We start from the raw sequence: 27,034 nt of genomic DNA, 5'->3' as shown, positions 1-27,034 counted from the left end.
CTCACGTCGGAGACCCAAAAACACACAGTGGCCGCTAATTGACTGTTCTGCCTGAGTGAGCCTGGTCTGAGTAAACATGACACATGGAAACTAACCAAGCTAACCAGCATCACCGCGGTAATCTAGCTGCTGCTGCGGGGCACACTGCTAGGCAACCAGCTGACCTAAATAGCAAGCGTTACGTCACCGCCAGTCGCATTTCGTAGTAGCCACTGCCCCTGACCTCTACTGTAAAGTCACAGATAGAGGGGAGGTGGAGAGGAGGGTCAGTTGAGGGGGGTCAGGGCAGGGGCGGGGTGGGGCGAAAACCGAAAACTGGGTCTGAATGAGAGTTGCAGTGATGAGGGGAGGAGAGGAGAGGGAGAGAGAGGAGACAGTTGTAGCGCGTGGTGGTGTTGTTGATCTGGGGGACCAACAGGCTGCTTGATGGCCGGTGGGATTAAGGAGCTTGTCTGGCGCTGGGAGGAAGGGGAGGGGACTGTTATTGTGGAGCGCATGGGAGACGAGCGCATGGGAACGACCGGGGATGAGCTAGGGAAGGCCAGTTCGGGTTCTGGTCGCTCGCAGCTAATCATTAAAGACTCTTGATTGCTGTGACGGAGTGTTGCGGAGGTGACTGCTCGGAGAAGGTTTCGAGAGTCTGGGATTTGGGGGGGTCCCATGCAAACGCTACCGGAAACCGTGCTAACCCGCCGGCCGCAGACGCACAACAGATGCAGCCTCAAAGATGGATTATTTGACATGAACGAGGATCATCCCACGACACATAGCTCGGCTTCTGACCTTTCCACCCCCCCCCTCCCCTGAGTCTGAGCATGTGGGTGGGTGGGTGGGTGGGTGTGTATGCCAGTGCGTAAAGGGAAACTATGAGTGCCAATGAATTTATTAGTGACAGGGGATAATGCCTCACTCGTAAAACCACTCGAGCTCAAAACGCAGACAAACAACTACGAAAAGATCCATGTTAAGAAAGCCCAAACAGGTGGCTCCGGACTGACCTGCACCTTTTGGGACGACCACACGCTGTAAACATTTTAGGTAAATAGTCTCCTGGGCAAAGCCACGGACTAGACTGGTTTCCCACAGGCCACTGCAGGGCTGTGATTAGCTGGATTAAGTGACAGCTGCCCAAATGGTCGAACAAGATAGATGGATGGGCAGAGGGGGGATAAAGGGGAGAGGGGGTGGGGGAGGGAAGGGAAGGGGGCAGGCTCCTAAACAAAGAGCCTTGTCCCAACACCGTAACGCATCGCAATCCCAATCAAAACCATGGCACGTGAAAAAGACACAAGTCAGCAGAGGCAGAAGTAGCGTCAGCAGCGTGTGTGTGTGTGTGCAAAGTCCAGAGAAGCAGTCATGTTTAAATGACCGGATACCCCCTCCCTGCTCCCAATCTGTATATGGACCTAAATGTAATCACCTGCTCCCCGTAGATTCTCCACGAACGGCCATCTTTGTAGGTTTCATGCTGGTGCAAGTCCCATGTCCCAAACCCTGCCCAGCCCTTCCCCTAATGGATAAGAGGATTTACTTTGAGAAATCCGACGTTTCAACTCAAGAAGGGGGCCATGCTCAAATCAAGAGATAACTGTACTCTGTGTCCACTCCAAATCAGCAAATCTTTCTCAAAACATTTAATCCTTACGTACACAAATGAAATTAAGGTAAGGGCTTTGTCAGGTTACAGATAGGGCTTTTTATATCCTCACAGATGGGGCATGGGTAGAGCCACAGGTGAAGGTTCCCACGCTAAATGTGGACTGGGCAGGAGGGAAGGTGGCTGTTTAAATGGAGCCCGGGGAGCAGGCAGAGGTGGCAGTGGGAAGGGGAAGCCACGGGGCAGGCTGGGGTCACTAAGCATGGGATCTCCACGCTCCGCTTTAAAGGCAGGGGTCAGCGCTCTGCATGTGGCTGCTGTGTGTGTTTGCATTCGAAGAATACTAAGAATGTGAGAGCCAGGCTTGCTGCGTAATCCCATGCCAAAGATCCCCGGCCAGCCAACAATTCAGTATCAATGGACGGGCAAGATCTAAGGTTTTGATTGACTTCGCGGTAGTTGGGTTAGATCAAGCTATCCCCCCCAAAAGTGGAGCTCTTCAAACAATGAGGTGGCCTAATGACTTGGCTGCATTACCACTCTTTAACCTTGGGGCTATTTCGGGTTGCCATGGTGTTTGAAGGGTCATCTGAATGTCCAGCTCGCCCGTTCCCAGGTCTCTGAGGAGGTCCACGCTGACGTCTCCTGATTTATTGCCTTGTGATGGGACATGGGGGCATTCGTCGCGATTCATCCAGCCGGCTGTAATCGCCGCATGTAATCTTCATTAATCTGAGATGTCAATCCCAGCTTTTGATTTTACTGGGCTGGTCTACAGTACTGGAACGAGCGGCGCAATGTTACCGATGTTGGGCCAGAGCGCGCGCGGAATCATGCCAGGAGTTTCTTAGTGTAGCCATCAACTGCTTGAACAAATCCCTGATCGTAAATCCATAAAAGAGAGGAACGCAGTGTTATTGAATATAGGATTGCAACATTAGCTCTGTGCAGGTGCCTGTGGACTGTTTTCTGGATGACTTTCAGATGCAGCTTTGTACTTGTCATCATCCAAAAAGGTTTATGGCGCCGGTTTAAGTGATCATGATGAAGTACCTGCCCACTTTTACTGCTACTTGATTTGCACTGCCTTGCAACACTCCAAATTGTGGAATTACATACAGAATTATATGATTTTGTTTAATGCTCCTGCATAGTACAAATGTATGTCATTCTGAAACTGATAGCATCTACAGCTACTTTTCATTTTGCAATAAGAGGTTTTAAAATGTGCATGATGCAATTTTTTTCCAATTTTTTCACCTGCTTGTCTACAAGGATATGTAATTTCTTTGTCCTGAATGTTCTACTTATCCATCTTGTATTCAATTACAGCATACTTACAGGTTTTGTATTACTTGTCATTTAAAATACCTGCATTTAGTGGGTTTACCCATCCACAGATCTGACCTGTAACTTGGCTTGAAAGCATTCATAATGGTTTTGTGTTAGTATTTTTGAATAGGACCCCAAAAATGGTTGCTATAGTGAGAGGGATCCAAAAACATAAATTAAAAAACTTACACAAAGGAACATTACCAATATAGTATTAAGTCATCTAGTGCCTTCGCCCAATTTAATTTCTCTCCAGCAACTAGGTCAGGAATTGGAATACACTAGACCAGGGGTGTCCAAACTTTTTTCATCAAGGGCCACATTTCTAAACACAGATGAAGAAGAGGGCCAATCGAGGGCCATAGACTGGTGCTCAATATAGTGAAAAATTGAAATATGTGCATGTTTAACAAGTTAGAAAGAGCCATCAGTCTTTATTCAGGCCAAGATCCTTAAAACCACACATTATTAAATATTTGCTTTATCAAGGTAGATTTTCAAAAAACTTGCAGTAAAAAGCTAATTTTTACTTGATGCAAGATAATTTGGGCCAATTCACCTGGAAGCCTGAGGGCCAAGAAAAATGTGTCTGAGGGCCGCATTTGGCCCCCGGGCCATAGTTTGGACATGCCTGCACTAGACGGTTTGCAAAAACCCCAGAAGTGCAAGTTCAGGCACAAGCCAATCAGCAAAGAGCCATACATTCTGTGTTTGTAACGATTCCCGAGATCGAGGATTTTGTGTTGATTTTGTGTCCTTCTTCCTACGGGATTTAGTACCTGCCTACCATCAAGCGAACGAACCTTAATGCTGCGCAGTCAGATGGTTTCTACAAAGTGAAACTGGTTGATGAATCAGGCTACATTAGCGGGCCCTCCACCAGAAAAATTACATAGAAAAATGTCTTTGGTTAGCCCCAGGGAAGAGCAGAATCACAGAATACAAATCCACCTTTTAAACTCTTTCTGAATAAACTCTCTGAGGTAGATCTACAATGTTAAAACCCCAATTGAAAGATGTTGTACTCACTTATTATATTAAATAGTTATTATATTAAGATTAAGTTGTTTTGATAGCATTTCATCCACTCAAGTACAAAACCACAGCCAAAATGAACATGCTATAACAGATCTTGTCATTTTTAACATGCCCAGACTGTGTACGGAGAAGAAAGTTCCAACCATCTTATCACTGCAGCTGTATTTCCCCACACATTGTAAAATCTACTTGAAATGTCCTCAACGCAACCCTCTCTAAACTAATAACTAAACTAATTGTGGTAGAAGAGCCAGCGTGTCCTCATTGACACTGGAGATTTTGTCGCGTTTCTGTGGTGTTGGGTGGGAGGGTGTAAAGACAGGGGATGCCCTCGGACATTTGTTTCATTGTTCATCATTCAAATCATTCTGAAAAGCTCTACTATTTGTGATATTAAGCAAAACAAATGTCATACAAATTGCTTTGGTTATATGGACAGATGCAGTGTTAATAGAAGCAATTTTTAAAAACATTTTCATAAGCAATTCACTTTTTGTTCCTTGTTCTTAGATGAGGCAACCTTATTCAAGGATAAAAGGAAAAAAATGGTAATGCTGTGGAAAATATCTTACGTGCGTTTTGATAATCCAAACAGATAACAGAATGACCTTAGGTGTCCTCACTTCGGGTTGCCAGATACTATAACTTGCTATAAACCCAAATAGGCTCACTGTAATACGATGTGTCCTTGCATTCTTGGCTCAGTTATGTATAGAATTAAACCTGTGGGAGTGCATGTTACAACTACTACCTATAACTTAAAGCTGCACTGTGTAACTTTTCTGACCATCCAGGGACGTGCTTGTCTTCATGAAGATGTGGCAATGGAAAAGCTTTTGGGGGTGTGCAACAATATCGAAATATCGTCTAATGTGATGATACAGTATTGATATCAGGGACTGCTGTATCGATATATCACCAAGAGTATTTTTTGGCATATTTTACAAAATTATTTTGTTACAGTGCTACAGTTTTGTTGTTTGTTTAGAGGAAGGAAACTGATTTATGCAACACATTTGACATATTCATTGTTTTGATGATTAAAATGTGTGCGTTTCATATTCAATTTGCACAAGAAGTGGTTTAACAAAGACTTTTAGTATCACAACCATGATTTAGCCATTTTTATTGAACCATATCAGATCGAGTTGAAATAGATCGCACCGTGGCCTGTGCATCGAGGTATGTATCGCACCGTTGCCTGTGCATCGAGGTATGTATCGCACCGTTGCCTGTGCATCGAGGTATGTATCGCACCGTTGCCTGTGTATCGAGGTATGTATCGCACCGTTGCCTGTGCATCGAGGTATGTGTCGCACCATGGCCTGTGTATCGAGGTATGTATCGCACCGTTGCCTGTGTATCGAGGTATGTGTCGCACCATGGCCTGTGTATCGAGGTATGTATCGCATCGTGGCCTATGTATCGAGGTATGTATCGTATCGTGGCCTATGTATCGAGATATGTATTGTATCGTAGCCAATGTATCAAGATATTTATTGTATCGTGGCCTATGTATCGAGGTATGTATCGTATTGGCAACTTCTTAATGATACCCAGCCCTAGTTGCTTTACATTTACAGTATCTATTATATTCTTACTGTAACTTGCATTGGTAATGTCTCCTGCTTGTGTAAATAGATTTAGATTAGACAGAAGTTTAAAGGTGGGTTGCGTAACTTTCTCTGGTGGAGTGCCGCCAAATGCTTTTTGTGCATGGAGTATGGTATTAAACCTTTTCGATCTTCATGGAGATCAAAGCAGGCCGAGTCACATCCACAGGTCATATCTGTGGATAGGCACTCATGTTTTTCTAGGTATTTGCGCTATAAAACCATCCATAATTGTTTAATGTCATACTGTGGAACATTCTAGACAGAGCAATGACATCCCCATTGAAAGAAGCAGGTGATGGACCCTCAACCGGAAAGTTACACAGTGCACCTTCAGTGTTGTGGAACATTTCAGGCAAAGCAATGACAACTCCATGGAGACGCGTACAAAAAGTAGCGTATCCAAAATTGACCAACAAGTCCTTTCTTTTTCTAAATCGACAAGTATAAACTGGCAGGGTTTATAGGAGAGGTGACGGGGCCTTGCCAGGAGTCGCGTGCCAATGGAGGAGATGCCTTTCTTCAGGACAGGGGCATTTTGGCTGTGGTCCGGCTACGCTCCTCTCCCTCCCACACACACACACAACGCACACAGACACACACATGCACACACAAACACACGGACCATTGAACACGCCGCCGCTACTATGCCAACAGGGTCATTAGCCATGCACTCCCAATACAACAAACCCCTCCCCTGCTGCTGCTAATTAACCAGCGCCATGCCACACTATGCGACATGTCAGGCCCCCAGCAGAAGGCACGTTTTTACACAAATTGGGTTTTTGGATGCAAATTAAGGAGTTGTGGTGGAGCGGTTGGTTAACGTTTAGGCAAAATGTCAACAGATTGGTACTGGATGGAGAAGGAGTAGGAGTGCTGAAGCGATTTGAACAGAACTAGCTTTTGAGAAATGCCTTATTCATTTATCAGCTTTGAAATATTCAGATTTGGGTGCCCTTAGTTGACTTTCTTAAGCCGCCATCTATGCTTAATTTCCGACAAATACACAAACTAAAGAGGAAGACTTGCAGGTAACAAGGTAAACTAAACAAGATTTGCATGAAGAAGGGATTGAGAAATATTTAAATGTTATTGTAGTTTCATTATGGTACAAATCTACCAATCCAATGCCTTTCCATCTGCCCATCTGCTCATCGTCTTTTAGAAAAGTCAGAAAAGACTCTTGATTTTGGCTACACTGACAGAGGATCACAGTTTATGTAGTTCCATCAGCAAAAACTAAAATTTCAAACTATTTTCATACAAAAGAATAAACTTGATTCTCATGTCTGATTTTCATACCCAGATGATGATATGGAAAGGTCTTGTTTAATGTATAATATTGTAATTTTCAACACAAAATAATAGTATTTGTTAATTATACCATGTGGGATTACAATAGTTTTAATAAAACTCAAGATGAAACTGTTCAGGAAAGGTCACATATTATCCAGATACATGATTTATTTTTTTTTTCCTTTTCTGTATCGATACTTGCTTAAATGAGTATCCAATTTCCAGTATCTATTAGTGGGGATGTAACAATAATCGAAATATCGTGATATATCGACAAAAGTCTCACAATAATATCGTGGGCTGTCACAATATATATATATATATATCGAATCTCAAGACTTTTCGCTTAAATTCTGTGTTTTGGTGCAAAAAAACAGTGAGAACTACATAGACCATGATCCTTTGCTCTGTTTCAGTCCAATGTACATGCTGAAATAACTGTTATAAACACTTTTAAATCTTAAAAAAGTAGCATACTCACAGTTTTGTATTATTCATTTTTGCCTCCACAAAATATCACAATAAATATCATACCGTGAGATGGATATCATGAGAATATCGTATCGAGAGGGTTGGATATAGTTACATCCCTCTCAATTTGTATCCGATATTTGATATATTTTTGACAACCCTATTGAAACCTAACTTAACATAACGTTATATAATGTCGAATGAGTTAACATTTCATTTATTATGACCTATCACTTGTTATGTGCCTGTATTGAATTCAACAATCAATCAATTTTTTTTTTCCTCACGACTACCAAAAAAAAAAAAATTATAACTACTTAACTACATTCTCATAAATTCCTTTCTCTGGGTTTCACCATCTTCCACAATAGCCGCTCCTCAGGGGACATTAGGGGTCAGACTCCCGACGCGATGGCACTGCGGACCGGGCCCCCCAACAGAGCCCCATTATCATTTCAAACAGGTCCAACAGTACAGTGACAATTTAACTACCCATGTAATGACAACCCTGACCCGCCCCCCCGCTAGCAAGCAGCCCCCCAGCACCTGCACACCGCCGGCTCATTTATATTAACCAAGAAAATGCTGTGGTTTTAGCTGGCGGGGAGGTGGACAACGGAAATATGCACAAGCAGAAACATTAGCGGCACTCATCTGCATTAACACCTGCAGCATACGGAGCAGGCAGCGCTAATGGCTATTGCATGACACAGACGATTACCCACGAAGCTTAGCGGCGGAATTAGCTTTAGGGTAAGTGGTAGAAAACAATGCCAGGAAACGCCGTAGTTGCGCGACACAGATGTTTAATGGTAACAAGCAGTAATTTCCACCATGATGCATCGATGAGTGTTCGCAAGCTGGGACGAAGGTGGTTTAAGATTGCAGGTGGAGTTGATGCAAGGCGAGAAGTAATATTTATGTAATTTTTCTCAATTTTGACCTTTATTCGAGAACTTCCAATTGGATAGACCTCTTATGTTTAATGTCTGATATGCAGCGATGGTTTAAGACTGTACTAGTGACTTAAAAACAGCTATTGTTTGTTTACTAGGGAGGCATAGTTCCCGTTAATGGTTTTAATTGGATGAAGAGTTACTAGTAAAGGGTGTCACACAGAAGCTGACTTACTGCCAAAAGTCCAGGTATATCCCACAGGTACTGGAAGCACCAAAATACATGGACTGATTAAAGGTAATGTGAACTTTCTAAACACAAATACACTACAAAAATACATAAAGGCAAAACAACAAAAGGGATGACCTAGAGAAGAAACAATTTTTTTTTTTTTTAACTCTAAAACATAAAGTCAAACATGATTGCAAGACTAAGGTTCAGACTCGATACTCAATGCCAATTCTGGGGCTGGGTATCATTAAGAAATTGGTAAGATACATCTCAATACAGTGCACTTTTGACTCAATATGACAGAGTTCATATCGATTCAATACGGTTAAATAAAAAATTAGGCTAAATCATGGCTGTGATACTAAAAGTCTTTGTTAAACCCTGTCTTGTGCAAAGTTCATATGAAACACAAACATTTTAATAATCAAAACAGTGAAAATGTCAAATGTGTTGCATAAACGAGTTTCCTTCCTTTAAACAAGCAACAAAACTGTAGCGCTGTAACAAAATAATTGAGTTAAAATACTAAAAAATAGGGGTGTAACAATATCCAAGTCTCCTCACCATATGATATTTATTGCGATAACATGGGAAAGTTCACGATACGGTGGGGAGGATTAGGGGTGCAAAAATATCCAAATCTCTCGGAATGATATTTTCACGATATACATCTCACAGTACGATATTTATTGCGATATTTTGTGGAGGCTAAACAGCTAAAACTGTTAATATGCCACTTTTTCGTCTTAAAATGCCTTGATAAGACTTAATCCAAAGAACTAAGACTTTAAAGTGCTTAGAACTGTTATTTCTTCTTGTAGTCTACACTGACACGGCGCAAAGGATCATGGTCTATGTAGTTCCCCCTGTCCTTTTTTAGCTATTGCTGCACCATAACTTAATTTAAGCAAAGAGACTTGTAATTGGATTTATTGTGATGGTCCACGACATTATTGTGAGAACTTTGACAATACGATATCACAATATTTTGGTTATAGTTACATCCCTACCAAAAAATTCTCTTGGCGATATATCGATACAGCAGCCCACAATATCGATATTGTGTCATCACATTAAACAATACGATATCTCGATATTTTGATATTTTTGCACATCCCTAAACAATTCCAATACCACAAAAGTATGTTATATTCTTTTATATTATCATGTGGTCTTATATTTGTAATCCCTCAGTTGTCCAGGTTGGTTCCAGAGTGGTCCATGGGCATATACAAGTCTTATATTTGTTCTGATTCAGCTCAAGATCATTCTAAAGCTACTCAAAAAAGGCCAATTTCTGTCCTGTGAATGTGACTATTTTAGTATTGATACCTGCTTAAAAGAGTATCCACTTTCAATATCATTTAGTACCTGATTTGACACTTTTGACAGCCCTACTTGTCAATTTGCGCTTAGTGAATGTAGCTGCAATAGCGAACCAGTAGAGAAGTGACTTGGCATCGGATGCTCTGCCCGCTTCAAGTATGTATTTGTAATTTGAGTGTGCAAAGTTACAACCTGCCCTCACTCAACCTCCTGCACCACTGGCACTCTAATCCCCCATAAAGCAAACAGCCAAAATAACAATTTGATGTATTCGTCTAGTCATTTCTACCACCACACCTTCAAATATAAAAATACACATATTAACACCATACATTAAAATACAAATATTTTCTAACCATGCATTCCTCTTTAGAATTCCATTGTGTTATTCCGCATTTGGGAATTGTAATGTTCTAAAACAGCAATTTCCACATCACACAATTAAAATGTATAGCACCCAGGCCCTCCAGCTCATTACAGCGTTAGCAACCTCTCCAACACTTCCTCCTGCTTTACTGTTATTGATTAGGGACTCGGGGAGCAGGTCTGCGGAGGGGCGTAAAAAAACAAGCTAGCACACATTCAGAGTCTCATTAAAATACAGTGTTCTATATGCCTGTACAAACAATCGCAGACGTGATATAAACGAAATGTATGCAAAATTATTTGACTTTGACAGAAGGAATATCTAAATGACTATAACTATATCATACAAAAAGACTCTTGTGAGCTTTAAGACATGTTATGATGCTGTTTCCTCATCAAAAACAGACCTGGAGTTGTGTTTTGTTTCATTTACACATATTTGAGTAACTCTTTATTATTAGTTTGTCTACATCTCCAAAGGTCAAAATGTTCTGTTCCACCTTGTGATGTCATGAAGCGACAACGCCAACTCCAGGTATGTTTAATAAGAAAACAATTACAATGTAAATCAGAATACGGGTCCTTTAAAGAAATTGCTGACTTGTAAGAAATGTGGAAGATTCATCCTAGGTTATTAATTGGGTCTTATATTCTTCCAAGCAAAACACTGATCCAATTAATATAAATAAAATTATACAAAAATAATGAAAACAAATTAGTACAGAATATAAGAAAAAGATGCAGTATTCAGTAGGGGTGTGCATTGCTATGAGTGTGACAATACAATACATATCATGAAGATGCAGGTCACGATTCGATCTATCACGGATATATTCCGATACTAAAACACGGGACAATACATTTCGATTTACCAATAATTACTTCTATTAATGTAGTCAACTGCACCTTCACAAGAACAAGTGTATGAAATATAAATTCATAAAAATGTTCAAATCATCATCAGAACAGTGAATGTAACTAATGAATTTTTGTGAAAAATATTATTAAAAAGAAAATCGATTTGGATGCATTTTGAATCTACTGAAGAAGAATTGTGTAATTAAGTATCACGATATATCACTGAATCAATTTTTTTTTTGATTCAGTGACCATTAAACCAAAAATGTACCTCCTATTTACTAGTCAAATGTGTCAAAAATTAAGCCCAAAGCACAGTTAAAGCAGAACCTAAGGAAAATCAAGCATAAAATCTACTTAAAATATCAAATTACGTTAAATTAATTTCTTTGTGTAGTTGCAATATACACATTTTCTTGCAATAACTACATTTTTGTGATTTATTATGCTGCTCTAAAACATATTTGTATTCCCTAAAAGCCAATTTGAACCTTATGTTCAAGCACCAAGCTCTCCAAGTTGACATCTTACTGCAGCTTTGATTTATATGGAGAAAGGTAATTGCATAATCAATATTGAGTGGGACTGAATCACAGGTGAGTGGTGCAGCCCTGGGACCAAACAAGGACAGAGGAAGAGTGGAGGGAGGGAGAGATGGAGGGACAGAGGGATGGAGGGAGGGGGGAGGGAGCACCAGGAGGGGAGGAGGAGGAGGATTGTTTACTAGCGGTCTATGCAGCGGTCACCAGGCAACAGCCCAGGATCAGGTGTGGCGAAAAGGAGCAGCCTATAATCGTAAAATACATCAGATCAGATTGGGTAAACCCCGTGAATATGTAATCAAGAGGTCGGGTTATGTCATTGAATTTATAAAATTTCACTACACTATTAGACTTTTGTCCCAGTAAATGTATTCTTTACATTTGACCCATCTTACTGAGCAGGGCTGGGTATCATTCAGAAGTTGCCGATACAATACATACTCACGATACGATACATATCTCGATACAGTGAGCTTGCAATTTGATACGATTTAATAAGATATATTTCAAATCGATTCAATACGGATCAATAAAAATAAAGTCTAAATCCTGGCTGTGATACCAAAAGTCTTTGTTTAACCTCTTCTTGTGCAAAGTGAACATGAAACAAACATTTTAATCATCAAAACAGTGAAAATATCAACTAAAACAACTTTCCTTCCTCTGAACAAGCAACAAAACTGTAGCGCTGTAACAAAATAATTTACTAAAATATACAAAAAAAAAATAGTCTTGGTGATATATTGATATACCAGCTCACGATATTGATACTGTATCATCACATTAAACAATACGATATATCGATATTTCAATATTTTTGCACACCCCATTATACAGAGGTTGCAAGATTACTCACAAGTTTGATCGCAAAAGCAAAGGCTGCAATTACAAGTACCACAATTCCCCTCACTAACAAAATATCCAGTCTTATTCCGCACAAAAACGGCTAACCCTGTAGTTTAGATCTGTATAAACATGTTCTGAAATGTGATTTTAGTTTAGATAAAAGAGAGAAGAGACAACTGACTGTCTTATTTAATGCCTCTCTCTCTCTCTTTTAAATTTTATGATGAGTATTTATGTTTTGATTTGTTTGAATTGTGACTTTGTCTTTCTAATTCTGTAAAGCACTATGAATTACTTTGTACCAATTGTGCTATATAAATAAACTTGCTTTGCCTTGCCTTCATGTTTTAGTCTTTTTGTTAATTCTTCTGAGCTATTTTTTCTTAACTTTGAGCAGAATCGTATTATTGAAAACACAAATCGCTTTTCAGCTTCTCAGAAAAATCACAATTTCACATTTTTCCCAAATTGCTCAGCCCTACATCCTTCAGCGTAAGTGCAGATTTATATAAAGATATGCGGCTCAGTGTGGATGGTACTTTAAAAAGCCACATATCTGAAGCAGTCCTTGGTGTTAAAAGCTACTGTCCTATTTCTAATATTAATTTAGCTACAATTACAATGTCCCAGATCTTCGGCACAGGGAGTTAATAGATTTTTTCTCACTTGAAAGTGTTAGGAACCAAAAGCAAGAAGCCAACTGTAAAAGGATAGAAAAGATATTAGCAAGCAGTCTCTTTAATAATAATAATAATAATAATAATAATAATAATAATAATAGATATGGGAGAGCATAGTGGCAGAGTGGTTAGCCCTGTTTCGCATTTGACTGTCTGCATGTCATTCCTACGTTTGTGAATTAAAAGGTGCTCTACTTTTCTAGTCGAGGATCTGCAACCTGCTTGGAAACATCATTGCTCTGCCTGGAAAGTTCCATACTATGGCATTAAACATAGGTGTCGTTGTTTATTCTATTACTTTACTATGAGCAGGTTCACTTCTCCACTTATCTACTCATCAACATAGCCATGTGGTGCCTTCTTTTTGTCTCCATGGAGATAGATATGCTTAAAGCCATACAGCGGAACATTTTAAGCAAAGCAACACAAACAGGTAGTAGACTCTCCATTAAAAAAGTTATGTAATGCATCTTTAGTAAGCTGGGTATCATTAAGAAGTTGCCGATTTGATACATACCTCGATACAGTGAGCTTTCAATTCGATACAGTACATTTCAAATTGATTCAATACAGTTTAATAAAAATAATGGTTAAATCGTGGCCTAAATCGTAGGGGTGTAACAATATCCAAGTCTAGCGTCACGGTATGAACCTCACGGTACGATATTTATTGCGATATCGTGGGAAAGCTCACGATATAGTGGGGAGGCCCACGATTAGGGATCTAACAACATCCAAATCTCTCGGTACAATATTTTTATGATATACATCTCAGGGTACGTTATTTATTGCGATATTTTCTGGAGCATACAAACTGAATAGACTTTTCCTCTTAAAATGCATTGACAAAATTTAATCAAAAGAACTAAGACTTAAAAGTGATTAGAACTGTTATTTCTTCATGTAGTCTGCACTGAAATGGAGCAAAGGATCATGGTCTATGTAGTTTCCTCTGTCTATTGCTGCACCATAACTCTTAAGCAAAGAGACTTGTAATTCGATATATTGTGATGGTCCGCGATATTATTAACTTTGATGATACGATATTACGATATTTTGGCTATTGTTACATCCCTACTAAATCGTGATACTAAAAGCCACTTCTTGTGCAAAGTTGTGCAAAGAAACACACATTTTAATAATCAAAACAGTGAAAATATCAAATGTGTTGCATAAATGAGTTTCCTTCCTCTAAACAAGCAACAAAAATGTAGCGCTGTAACAAAATAATTTAGTAAAATATACCAAAAATAGTGATCGATACAACAATACTATATCATCACATTAAATGATACGATATATCGATTCCACACACCTAATCTTTAATGAATAATTGCAAGAGTGCTCCAATAGCTGATGTAAATTGCTCATGTAAACGGCTAAAAACAAGTTAGCATTGGCGACCTTTGAGATCAATCAATTGTGTGATTAACATAATTAGCATGTGATTTATTAGCTTGTTTGAACCAGCGCCAGCCACATCTCCAAATGACAGATGCTAACACAAGGTTTTACAGTAGAGAACCACTGTTTGCACTTCTAGACGTAGTCAACCAAAGCCATGCAAATACTTTGGGTTAGCTCCAGGAAAAATAAAATCTGAGCGAGGGAGAGAGAGCAGGTCTGAACAGATTAACATGGTTTAAATGGAACTAGACCATCTACGAGTGAGTGGTGCTTATGGGATGATGGACCAGCAAAGTGCAATTGTGTAAGAGGAAAATGCAGAAAATGTTAAAATGTTACAAAAAATCTCTTATTTTTGAGTTTAATAGAGCTGGGTATCATTAAGAAGTTATTGATACGATACATACCTTGATACAGTGTACTTCTGATTCTATATATTTCAAATCAATTCAATACGGTTCAATAAAAAATAAAGGTTAAATTAAATCATGGCTGTGATACTAAAAGTCTTTGCTAAACCACTTTTTGTGCAAAGTGAATATGAAACACAAACATTTTAATCATCAAAAGAGTGAAAATGCCAAATGTATCACATAAACAAGTTTCCTTCGTCTAAACCAGCAACAAAACTGTAGTGCTGAAACAAATTAATTCAGTAAAATATATCAAATTACTCTTGGCAATATATCAATACAGCAGTCCCCGATATCGATATTGAATGTATAATATTTAGCTACACTATTATACTTTTGTCTCAGTAAATGCATTCTTTACATTTGACCCATCTTACTAAGTAGGGCTGGGCATCATTCAGAAGTTGCCGATACAATACATACCTCGATACAGTGAGCTTGCGATTCGATACGATTCAATAAAAAATAATGTCTAAATCATGGATGTGATACCTAAAGTCTTCGTTAAACCACTTCTTATGCAAAGTTGATATGAAACATACAATTTTAAATAGTCAAAACAGTGAAAAAATCAGTTGTGCCGCAAAAACAAGATTTCTTCCTCTGAACAAGCAACAAAACTGTAGAAGTGTACCAAAATAATTTAGTAAAACATACCAAAAAGTACTCTTGGTGATATATCGATACAGCAGTCCCCAATATCAATTCTGTATCATCGCATTAAATGATACGATATATCAATATTTCAATATTTTTACACACTCCGATTGGTTAATATGATGTTTCAAAAGTGAATTATTTGGCTTATAAGGCAACGTATGCTAAACCAGGACCTATTTCACATTATTTCACTCATTGTTTCAGTGCCAAGCCTTGATAAATTGCATAATAATTTTGTATAACCTGCATGTACACATTAAACAAAAACTACTACCGTACTTACTTGGTACTAGAAATATGTACCTAGAGATACTTGTACTGAAACAAGACACACATTTGAAGTATTGTTAGATACTGAGAAAAAATGAGACGGACATTATACCTTTCTTAAATAGTTTTAGCTATATCAGAACCACTATCAGACCACATGCTAAATTTTGTCAAAAGAAATCTATTAAATCTGTATTAAGTATTTAAGTATGACATTTTAGTAAAAAAAACAAAAAAACCACAGCATTTTGGCACAACAAAGTAAGATTTTTAATGCGATATGCAAACAGAGTACATAAAGACAGGCTCTGGTTCAGAAAAATGTATGGAATATTATTAAATGCAATGTTTTTGTTTTTTTCCATCTCTCTGAATCTAACCTACATCCATACATACAGACAATTTCACACATCCAAGCTGAGAATGCAGATACAGATACTTCAAACAGACGTCCGGTGACCTGATGTAGCCAAGGACGAGAGAGAGAGAGAGGGGGGGGGAGTTAAAGAAATTCCACCGGCAATTTCATTAGTGATCAAATGGAAGTAAGACATGTCCCCATCTCTCTCCGCACTGGCCTCCTCTCAGCACGGGCGAGCAAACAGGAAACCTAATCAGACACACAAATGTAGCCCTCTCTGACCCTCTGGTTAAGACAATACTATGGACACAACTACTGTAAAGTAATGGACCAATATACAAGCAAAAAATATGTTGACAATACATAATTTGACATCATTCTGTCTCATTCCAGTCAATTATCATTCTCCAAACCACTGTGGAATAGGGATGTAAAGATATCTAAAACTCTCGGAACGATATTATCACGATATGCATCTCACGGTACGATATTTATTGCGATACTTTGGAGAGGATGATATAATTGGAGGTAGTACACTTTTTTGCTTTTAAAATACTTTGAAGATTGTTTGCATGGAAATGAATCTTAGGATATGTAGTTTCTGATGTTCATAAGCTGTTGCTACTGTAAAACCCTGCATTTAATAGGGATGTAACAATAACCGAAATATAGTGATATCATATCGTCAAAAGTCTCACAATAAAATCGTGCACCATCACAATATATCAAATTACAAGTCTCTTTGCTTAAATTAAGAGTTATGGTGCAGCAATAGCTAAAAAAAAAAAAGACAGAGGGAACTACATAGACCATGATCCTTTGCTCCATTTCAGTGCAGACTACAAGAAGAAATACCAGCTCTAAGCATTTTTAAGTTTTAGTCCTTTGGGCATTTCAAGAGGAAAAAGTAGCATATGCACAGTTTTGTTTGCAGCCTCCACAAAATAGCACAATAAATATCATATCATGAGATGTATATTGTGAAAATATTGTACAGAGAGATTTGGATATTGTTACATCCCTAATCGTGAGCCTCCCCACCATATCGTGAGTTTTCCCACGATATCGCAATAAGTATCGTGTCATGAGGTTCATACCGTGATGATATTGTATCGTGAGACCTGGATATCGATACACCCCTAGCATTTAAGCAAAGGAACTTGTAATTCAATATATTGTGATGGTCCATGATATTATTGTGCGACTTTTGACGATACGATATCACAATATTTCCGTGATTGTTACATCCCTACTGTGGAATATTGATTTTTGTTTTATATCAGAGGCATTTCTTGAGACAATCCCTTACATTTAACCAGTTTATTTGTTGTGCCAGTTTTAAGCCTGGATAATGGCTCCTTATGGCCGGATTTAAACTTTGCAAGGTTGGTGGTCCGAACCCCATTACTTAGTGGGGTTCTTAGGCAAGACACTCCACCTGCCTTCCCTTACGAATGTCAATAGGAGAAAGAAACCAGCTTGTCTCCTTAAAAACAGATCAATTTAATTCCATTTTGACGAACATTCAAAGTAACGCAATACACATACTGAATGTTTAAGGTGAAAATGACACTAGATGTTCACCAAAAACAATGTATAATTTCAGCAAAATTACAAGAATACATTGTACAAAAATTGCGTGATTCTCTTCTCTGAAATCTAAAAGGAGCAGTATCTGGCCAGTGAAAGCAGTGCAGCCTGGGTGAGTCCCTGCCCACGGAAAAACCCACGAGCGTAGGCCCAGCATCACTATCACTGTGCTCTGTGTAAGGCAGCCAATACAGGGGAACCACTGGACTCCTTCCAAACAAATACACCTCTCTATTCACACAGGAGGAGGAGAAATCAAATATCAACCACTCACACGCTTTTGGTACAATACTGGGACAACTACAAAGGGACAAAAGCACATAATATGAGTAAATTGGCTGCTATGCGAACCAGGGGATGCTCTGTGTATATATAGTTGTTCGCTTTTAGCTTGGATAAAGTGATGTTTTTTTAATGCAATGTTACAGAAAAGCAATTTTTATTTTGATATTAAGGCTGCACTCTTAAATCAAAATCATAAAGGAAACATCTCTCCAAACAACAAAATATCCAGTCTTATTTGAAATCCCTGCAAATTCTGCACTATTGATCACTCTAAACATGTTCTGAAATGCTCTCTAATGTTAAAAGGACACCGTGCAACTTTTCTAGTGGGGGTAAAATCACCATGGAAACAAGCAGGTGGTGTAACATTCCAAACAGAAAGTTACACAGTGCAGCTTTAACATTTTTGGATGTAATTAAAACATGCATTGTGAACTGAATCCCGATTTGAAAGCCAATGATAGGAGAATTGTAGTTAAATTGTGCTAAACTTCAAGCCATTTCTCAAGCTTATTCCTAATACAAAAGCTGGGTTAGGGTTTTAAAAAGGTGCACTGTGTAACTTTTTGGTAGGTTGTTTCTATGGATATGCCATTGCTCTACCTGAAATGTTCCCCAGTATGACATTAAACAGTTCTATCTTACATTTATTGACTTATAGGTGGTTTTATAGCGCAAAAATACCTAGAAAAACATGCAATCTGACTGAGCGGGGTTGCATCTCCACCTGTAACTTGGCTTGGTTTGGTCACCGTGAAGATAGAAAGTTTTAATGCCATACTGTGAAACATTTCAGACAAAGCAACAACATGGAAAAAAGCATTCCTCCACTCAAAAAGTTACACAATGCACCTTTACATCTGCAATTTCTTTCTAACTCGGTAAAGTACTTATCAAATCTTTTCTTCTCACAATACAGCCACAACTGAGGAACTTTTTTGCATGACTTTTACAGGATTATCCCAGTGGCTAAGACAGTCCCAGTTGTAATTCAATGAGTGCTGAAATGAACAGCTGTCCAGATGACACCAGCCAATAGCACACACTGCATCTTTGTTTGTGTGGGCCAAAGGCGGGCTTGTAGTGACATCTGCCACAGCTATAGTGCTCTGTTATCAGGGGATGCCCAACTTCTGAGGACGCAGAGTAAACACAAGAAGATAGTGTACGGAAAGAATAGAAGGATTCAGATAAGTTTCAAAGTACTGACAGTGAAGGCTGAACAGGATCAGACATAAACTAAAATCAAGACTTATGTTAAACCAGGAAGTAATAAAAAGTTGTTACATAAAAAAGAAAAAAATAGACCAAACCAAAAGTAAAGAGCCCATATTAGTAGGGATGTAACGATATCCAAATCTCTCGGTACGATATTATCACAATATGCATCTCATGGTACAATATTTATTGCGAATATTTTGAAGAGGCTAATATAATTGTAGATAGGACACTTTTTTGCTTTTAAAATACCCTGACAAGATTTTGGTGTGAATTATTTTCGGCATAATCCCAAGAATTCAAGTAAAAAACATATTTCTTCATGTTGTTTGCGCTGAAATGAATCATGGGATATGTAGTTCCCGATGTTCATCAGCTGCTGCTACTATAAAACCATGCATTTAAGCAAAGGAACTTATAATTAATAATATTATATATAATAATATTGGGACAGCCCACGATATTATTGTGATATCACGATATTTCACTTATTGTTGCATCCCTACATATTATGCCATTTTCTGATGTTATAATGTTTTCTCATCAAAAACGTATCTGAAGTTGTGTTTTGTTTCATTCACAAATGTTTAAAACACACAAATCCTGCATATTTAGACTCTGTTCCACCTTGTGATGTCACGTGGTAATACAGGAAGTGCTCCAATGTGTTTTTAAACTCCATACATCTTCACTAGAATCATTTGGATAATTTCAGCCCTGGAATTGCCAATCTCTACTGAAATAAAAGGGAAAAGGTAGCCATTAACTTGACAACTGAACTGGAATAGAGCATTTTGAGCATTCGAGATGTAAGCAAACTAAAAATAAAGGGTTACTGAATGCTCACAAGAGTAAATTTTGCGCAATATAGGACTTTTAATTCAAGACTAAACTAGGACTACAAGTTAGTACTATATTATCAAGATAAACAATATGAAAAGGCAAATCAATAGCCCCAAACTAGAATGCTGAACCAGGACCGACCACAGTTTGAAAACCAGCGATATTAGGCAAGGCGTTTAAAGCACCGAAACAGATATAGCTCCAAGGTACGGCTAGCATCAGGAGCCAAAAAGCATTATTATTCAGGTGTGAATTTGCTCCTGACTGCGAGCCCACCTGACGCCAAACAAAAGCAATCCTGTTATAGTACCCCGGGGCCCCGAAGCATTAGTCAGCAATAAAGAGCTACAGGAAATGTAATCAAAAGACATGCGGCGCTTTGGCTAACTGAAGATGCCCATAAAGAAGATTAGCCACATTAGCATCTGAGAAGTCAACTTACACAGATGGTAAATGCAAATTGCTGAGTAAAGTTTACAATGTAATTTGGTCTTATTTCCTTTTGGCTCTAGCCTGCAGCCCATCATCTGTCTCGAAAGGACTAGAACATCGTCGTGTCAACCATTTCTTTACGATTGCGATTGAAAATACAATGCCTTGGTGCGGATCCATGCTATTAACGCAAAGTGACCCATATAGCTTGAATTTCACAACACATTAAGGCAACATGATTAGGGAAAAATATCAAATTACGTTTTTTCCCCAAGTACTGAGATTACAATTAAACTTACGATTTACATTTTAAAGTTCATTAAGTTCATATTTTAAAAGATTTGACAAATTTACTGACAAACTAATACAAGAATTACATATCAGAACATGTTTGCGCAGATGTAAACTACAGGATTTGCCGTATTTATGCAAAATATTTAGTTGTTTGTTGAGGAAATGATGGTATTTCAAAAATTTCAGCCTTTGCAAAATGTATTTAATTGCATCCATTCAAATTTAAACTGTATATTGTTGTTGGTTTTAATAGTAAAGCTCATTTCGCAACCGATTTAAACATTAAAAAAGGTAAAACCGTTAAGAAAAATATTGTCACTTGAGGATATAAAAAGATTAAATTCGCCAATTTGCGCATCACAAATCAATTCATCAACCATTTCAACTTTACCCCATTATAACCAGCAATCACCCGTCTATAAAAGTATAGAATTCCACGCCTAAAGCGATCGAAAACAAAAAAACCTAGCAACTCCAAAATGGCATAGCGTTATAACATGCACACACCCCATTCGCGTGCCGACTTCATTACCCATCAGTCATACTAAAGTCAGACATGCCCAATAGCCTGCAGGGACCACTAGGGGCCCACCTGGCACCCAGAGCAGGAGAGGGGTGCGGCAAGAGCGGGGGAAGAGGAAAAGGAGGAGAGGTGTCAAATAAGCACCAGAAGAGAAGAAGAAAAAAACCTTGTGCCCAAAGGCAACGCATATGTCAGAGCGAGCATACTTCACACGTCAGAATAAAAGGTAGAAGTAAATGAGGCAAGACGCGAGCAGGTGGTGAGATGGAGAAACCTAGTGATTTACTGGTTTTAGTTACGAGAGTGTAAAATATTTTTTGTCTAGCTATAGGGATAACACTTTTGCAATAGTTATTTGTTTTTTCATGCTGTCAAAACTGTTTTTAAAGCTTCAAAATGAGTTATTAGAAGGTAAAACATCGCTAAATATGACAAGCATTCAAAAGGTCTACATTGTTAAAGGTGCAGTGTGTAACTTTTTTGAGGTTTCTGAGAGATTTTATTGCTATGCCTGGAATGTTCCTTAGTGTTGCATTAAATTTATCTTGCATTTACTCAATTACAGATGTTTTAAGCGTTAAAAAGTACCCTGAAAAACACAAATTTTCACTATGAGCATGATCAACTCTCCACAGATCTGACCTGCTTGTGTCATCGGACATAGACGAATGCCATACTCTGGAACAATCCAAGCAACGCAATAACATCTCCATGGAGACAAGCAGGACATGCAAAAAGTCACAAAGTACACCCTTAAACCTCGCTTTGCATATTTGAGTTTTGCAAAATCCTATAATTGAAGGTTTTGCCTACAACTGCAACTTCAAATGTCAAATTCTTCCGAAATACTTCACCGCAAATCGGAAAATGCTTGATGATGCTTCGCCCTTTAGGCTCTGGGTCCATGAAAAAGCATTTGCCCCAGTCTAATTGCTCGATCATGGGGACTGGCAGGTGCGAGCGGGTCTGTTTGGAACAAGGCCAAGCTAATATATCAGGCCAACTTTAAAAGATGACCAAGATGACACGGCCAAGCACTGTAGCTGCAACCTGATCCAAGGCAAGCATGCAATCGTTTAGCCACGGTGTGTGTCAGAACTCAGGAGCCCCGCATGTCCACAACGCAACGACTTAATGAGATTGTGTAGAGAGAGGACAGGTTAAGTGACAATTCTACGAAAATTCTGAAAAGTTTGAGGTGGATATGTCAACTTGGATTTTGTTGGCGTTTCAAACCAGCCATGGGTCAACTTTTTGGACCAGTTGCGACAAGATTGTAATTTGAAGTTTTGGATCAGAGTTAAAGTAGAACTAAACTTGCTGACCCAACAGTTCACCAGGACTAAACCATGACTGACCCACGACTAATCCAAGAAATTACCAAGAAACAAGGACTACGACATCAACTACTCTTTGACAATGCATCGCTTTCTTTTAACTTTTTGTCACTGGGCACACTGAAGTCTTGGATAACTTGCAGATTCATGCAGCATTGTACACATACAGTGGAGGTAAGGTGTCTTTCCTAAGTGCACAACAGCAGCACACATCACCAGTAAAAGTGATCAAACTCTCAGCCTACACAGTAGTTACTTATCGTGGAAACATGTCGACATCTTGCATCGCAGAAAAATTGTGAAAAATTTTAACTTACCGGCCAAGCGAACTGAAAAGGAATCAAAATCTTCCCGGCTTCATCAAATTTGTTTGGATTATTCTTAGTGCCTTGAAAAGAAAACATATTTCCACCGAGTACTTGAGTCGTGGCCGATCCGTACGTGCATTGCCACTTATCGGTCACTTCAGTTTGGTACTCCTTTAGGCAGACTTTGAAATAAGTGTCACATTCGTCCCTCGTACACTGTAGGTCCTGGTGGTTCCTGGGCCCATCACAACACTCCCCGTCGGATAGTTCACCGTTTAGGTTCTCCACCGAAATCAGTTGCAGTTCAAAGTGGCCCGTGGACTGGGACAGCTGTGGGATAATGCAAGAGTTTGGTTAGGACACAATTGGCAGTAGTAGTAGTAGTAGTAGTCACATAATAGTAAATACATTCAGCACTATGTTACAAAGAATTTCCCAATCATGTCAATTCTAATATGTCTACTAAATTGTGAGAAGGTGACATCCCTGGGTATTAAAAAAACTACAAAAAACTACAAACAAGACAGTAAGAAGTTAGCCCTAGAATGCCCATATAGTCTATTTATAACATTTAGCCTTTAATACCAAATATGAAGCAGCACCAGTCAGTATATAATACAGTCTATCCTTATTTTTACTTATACTATTTTATTTATTGTGCACGAATGGGTCCTGTATCCTAATTTTGGTTTGGAGCAGGTAGATTTGCATTGAGGTTCCCCTAAACATGCAATCAATTCCACAGAAGACACAGTGAATCAGCCTAAATCATTACACTTGCTGTCTAAAATGTAGTTAGATTCATGTGAAAATAGTTGCCAAATGTTATAATATGCACAAAGTTATCCGTTTGTGTAATATTTGACTTGCTCAGAGGGGGTTAAACGCTATTTTGAGTGGAAGCGCTTCTTAATTCCCTGCATCATGAATGGAGCACGTGAACAAGGTGCATTGCTTTTCATGCGTACCTCTGGACTAACCTGCTGCAGAGGCCAATTCACGCAACTTCTCACTCAACCAGGCCCGTTTCCCCTCATTAAAAACCTCTTTCGTTTTAAAGCGAGCTAAATGGGACAGCAGCCTACCAGTATGAACCCTGTATCAATTCCTAACACTTGTATCTTGTCACGGTAACACGATCACATGCTCCCCACAACTGACGTAATTCAATTAATCGATTAAAATGCAACGTAGAGTCAATAAACGCGCGCCCACGCCCACTAACTTTTGCGATATTTGTTCGTAATTTTGTTTTATTGCGTGATTGCTGGCTTGCACGCTCCTCCGGTGGCGCTTACCTCCGTCCATAACGTCAACAGTAGCAGGCACACTATCGGGAGGGAGCAGTTCCTAATCCCGGTGCGTTTCCCCATGCCGCCGATCAATTAGAGTGACATAAGGGACCACGAGCCTCCTCTCTCGGCTGGCGCTGACATGCAAACGCGCGGAGAGAGGCAGGGGTTCAGCCGGGCGCTCGTCGTCTCGTTCCACCGCGGCGGAGCAGTCCCGGTGTCGGTGTGGGTGTGCGAGGAGCGGCGGCGGTGGCAGCGGTCTATCGGCGAATTGCAGCGGCACTGATGCAGGTCCATGTACTACAGGAGTGTCCCTCGGTCAAATCTCTCTCCACACAGCAACTGAGATGTTCTCGTATGCCACGGCCTGAGGAGAGGATGTCTGCTTTGATTGGCAGCTGCGCAAACCACTTACAAATTGGCCTGCGGGCAGTCTCTGAGCCAACCGGATTAAGGGGCGGACAATAGTATAATAACCCCCACCAGCCAGCAAGCCAGCCAACCAACCACCAGCGCCGAGGACCTCTCTCTCTTGCGCGCGCTCCCTCTCCCTCTCTCTCTAGTCTCAGCGGCTTGCACACACATACATACATACACCTACCTCCTTCTGCACCTCAGCCTACAAAAAAACTTCAATTTGCAGGATTTCTAATGGGTATTCTTAGTATTTAAAACGTAAATCTCCTGCGTAAAAGCATGCGCAAAAATGATTTTGATCTTTACGCGCACCGAAGCATAATGTATTTATAGGTTAAATGACACCCAGTTTTGTTCCTTTTTAACATTCCAGTTATTATTTTATCTGCATAACTAAATTACATCGTGTTCTTGCTCAAAACCATTCTATTGTGGTGCGCATTGTAAACGTCGCCTCCAAACCGCACGCTTCGCTTTTAGATAAACTTTGAATTATTTTTACTACATTGTCGTAAAGCTGTTTCCTTGCATGTTTTATTCCATTCTGTGCTTCTGCGTGTGGTAAAAACATAGTCCCTTCTGTTTAACACTTTCCAGCAACATTAGGCACCCGTAAAGCAGCAGCAGCAGCTCAGCATGGGGCTCTCCTTATTTCAACCCTGTTTTTTTGCAGAAGCTTAGCGCGCCCTCTACCGCCTGGCCAACACCTGCGTGCGAGGATATGCAAAACTCTGCATCTTGTTGGGATGTTCTCTGGGTGCAAATTAAGTAATGTAAATGTAATGTAAAAATGTGTTCACGTAATTTGTAAATTAAATGTAAAATGTTCAAGTAAAGTAATTATTTGGAGGGAATTACAATTTCCACAGTATGTATTAAAAAGGTGCACTATGTAACTTTTCAAACGATGGATCCACCACCTACTTGTCTCCATGGAGATGTTATTGAAGAATTAGAATTATTTCACCCATTTATTCACCCATTCTTTTTATCCATACATTTTAGATTTGCATAGATGTTGCGTGTAAAACCACTGTCTTATGCCTGGTTAATTTGCATAGATCAGCTGACAGAGGTGAGCTCAGGTAAGGCTTAGACAGACAGATGGCGGGTAGGAACAACTGGTGGGCTTTTTCATATTTAAATACATGATGTCCTCCCCTCCTTCAGTCATATTACTACAAAAATGTGCTTAGAGGTTTTCTGAATCGCTGTTTCTATGGAGTTTGCAGGGCATGTTGACCTTGATGGGTAATTGGTTTTATTAGTCTTTTGTAAAATGGTAGAGAGGATATAAATGGAAAAGGAAAATAGATAGAAAGTGATTTTAACTTAAGGCTTGTGTTCACGAGATTTCATTTTCATTTGAGATTAAGTTATTTGATTTTGGAACTTCTCAAGCATAAGTAATTTTGCCTTTTATTGATTGATATTTTAGTTGTTTGCTTTTTGAAAATGGAGTATGATAATCTGTGATGCTAAAAAAAAAAGTTTAATTTTTGAAATAATCCGAACTTTCTTTTGAATACAGACAAAAGACATGCATTTATCCATAAAATAAAAATTTAAAGGTGCACTATGTAACTTTTCGGGTGCTGCTTGTCACCGTGGAGATGTTATTGCCATAATTGGAATTGTACAGAATGGCATTAATTTAATTTATCTTGTATTTATGCAATTACAGAGGTTTTGTTGTTATAATAGTAACTTGAACAACATATTTCAAACATACATTCTTACTATAAGTGGGATCACCTCTCCACAGATCTGACCTGTAACTTGACTTGGCACCATATTCTTCTTGTTTTCATGGGAAAGATAGTTTTAATGCCATACTGTGGGACATTCCAACCAAAACAATAACATCTCCAAGGACGCATTCAGACGATGGGCATGCTGTCCATCTGAAAATTTGCATTGTGTAGCTTTAACCAGAGGTGGGAAAAGTCGTGGATTTGCAAGTCTCAAGTAAATCTCAAGTCTTTGACCTCAAGTCTGACTCAAGTCCCAAGTCAAATACAGTCAAGTCCAAGTCAAGTCTCGAGTCACTGGCCCATAAGTCCAAGTCGCCTGCTTTGATCTTCAAGTCATTTCAAGTCTTTAAACCAAAGCACCAAATATATCTTAGATTTTTGCAATTTATATGACTTTTAAGATAAATTGTACTTAAAAAATCATAGTATATTTATATATGAGTATGAACAGAGTATATTAGAGTTGTAGAAATGTAAATTTTTCCTTTTTAAATGTCTTGACAAGATCTTAGTGTGAATCATTGCAGTCAGAAT

General features: G+C 39.1%; 1 protein-coding gene across 1 annotated transcript in view; it reads right to left on the bottom strand.

Moving 5' to 3' along the window:
• The window catches only part of jag2b (jagged canonical Notch ligand 2b), a 68,413-nt gene extending 43,713 nt beyond the window's left edge, over nt 1-24,700 (bottom strand). Inside the window, exons 1-2 of the mRNA XM_020929798.2 lie at nt 24,336-24,700; nt 23,047-23,367 (exon numbers count right to left, since the gene is read on the bottom strand). Coding sequence (XP_020785457.2) covers nt 23,047-23,367; nt 24,336-24,410 — 396 coding nt within the window. The 5' untranslated portion in view covers nt 24,411-24,700. The remainder of the gene's footprint in view (nt 1-23,046; nt 23,368-24,335) is intronic.
• Nucleotides 24,701-27,034: the final 2,334 nt, after the last annotated feature.

This window comes from Boleophthalmus pectinirostris, unplaced genomic scaffold (assembly GCF_026225935.1).
Source record: "Boleophthalmus pectinirostris isolate CB_2022bp ecotype Guang Dong unplaced genomic scaffold, ASM2622593v1 HiC_scaffold_13, whole genome shotgun sequence".
NCBI lineage: Eukaryota > Metazoa > Chordata > Actinopteri > Gobiiformes > Gobiidae > Boleophthalmus > Boleophthalmus pectinirostris.
This window is presented reverse-complemented; position numbering and strand designations above follow the sequence as displayed.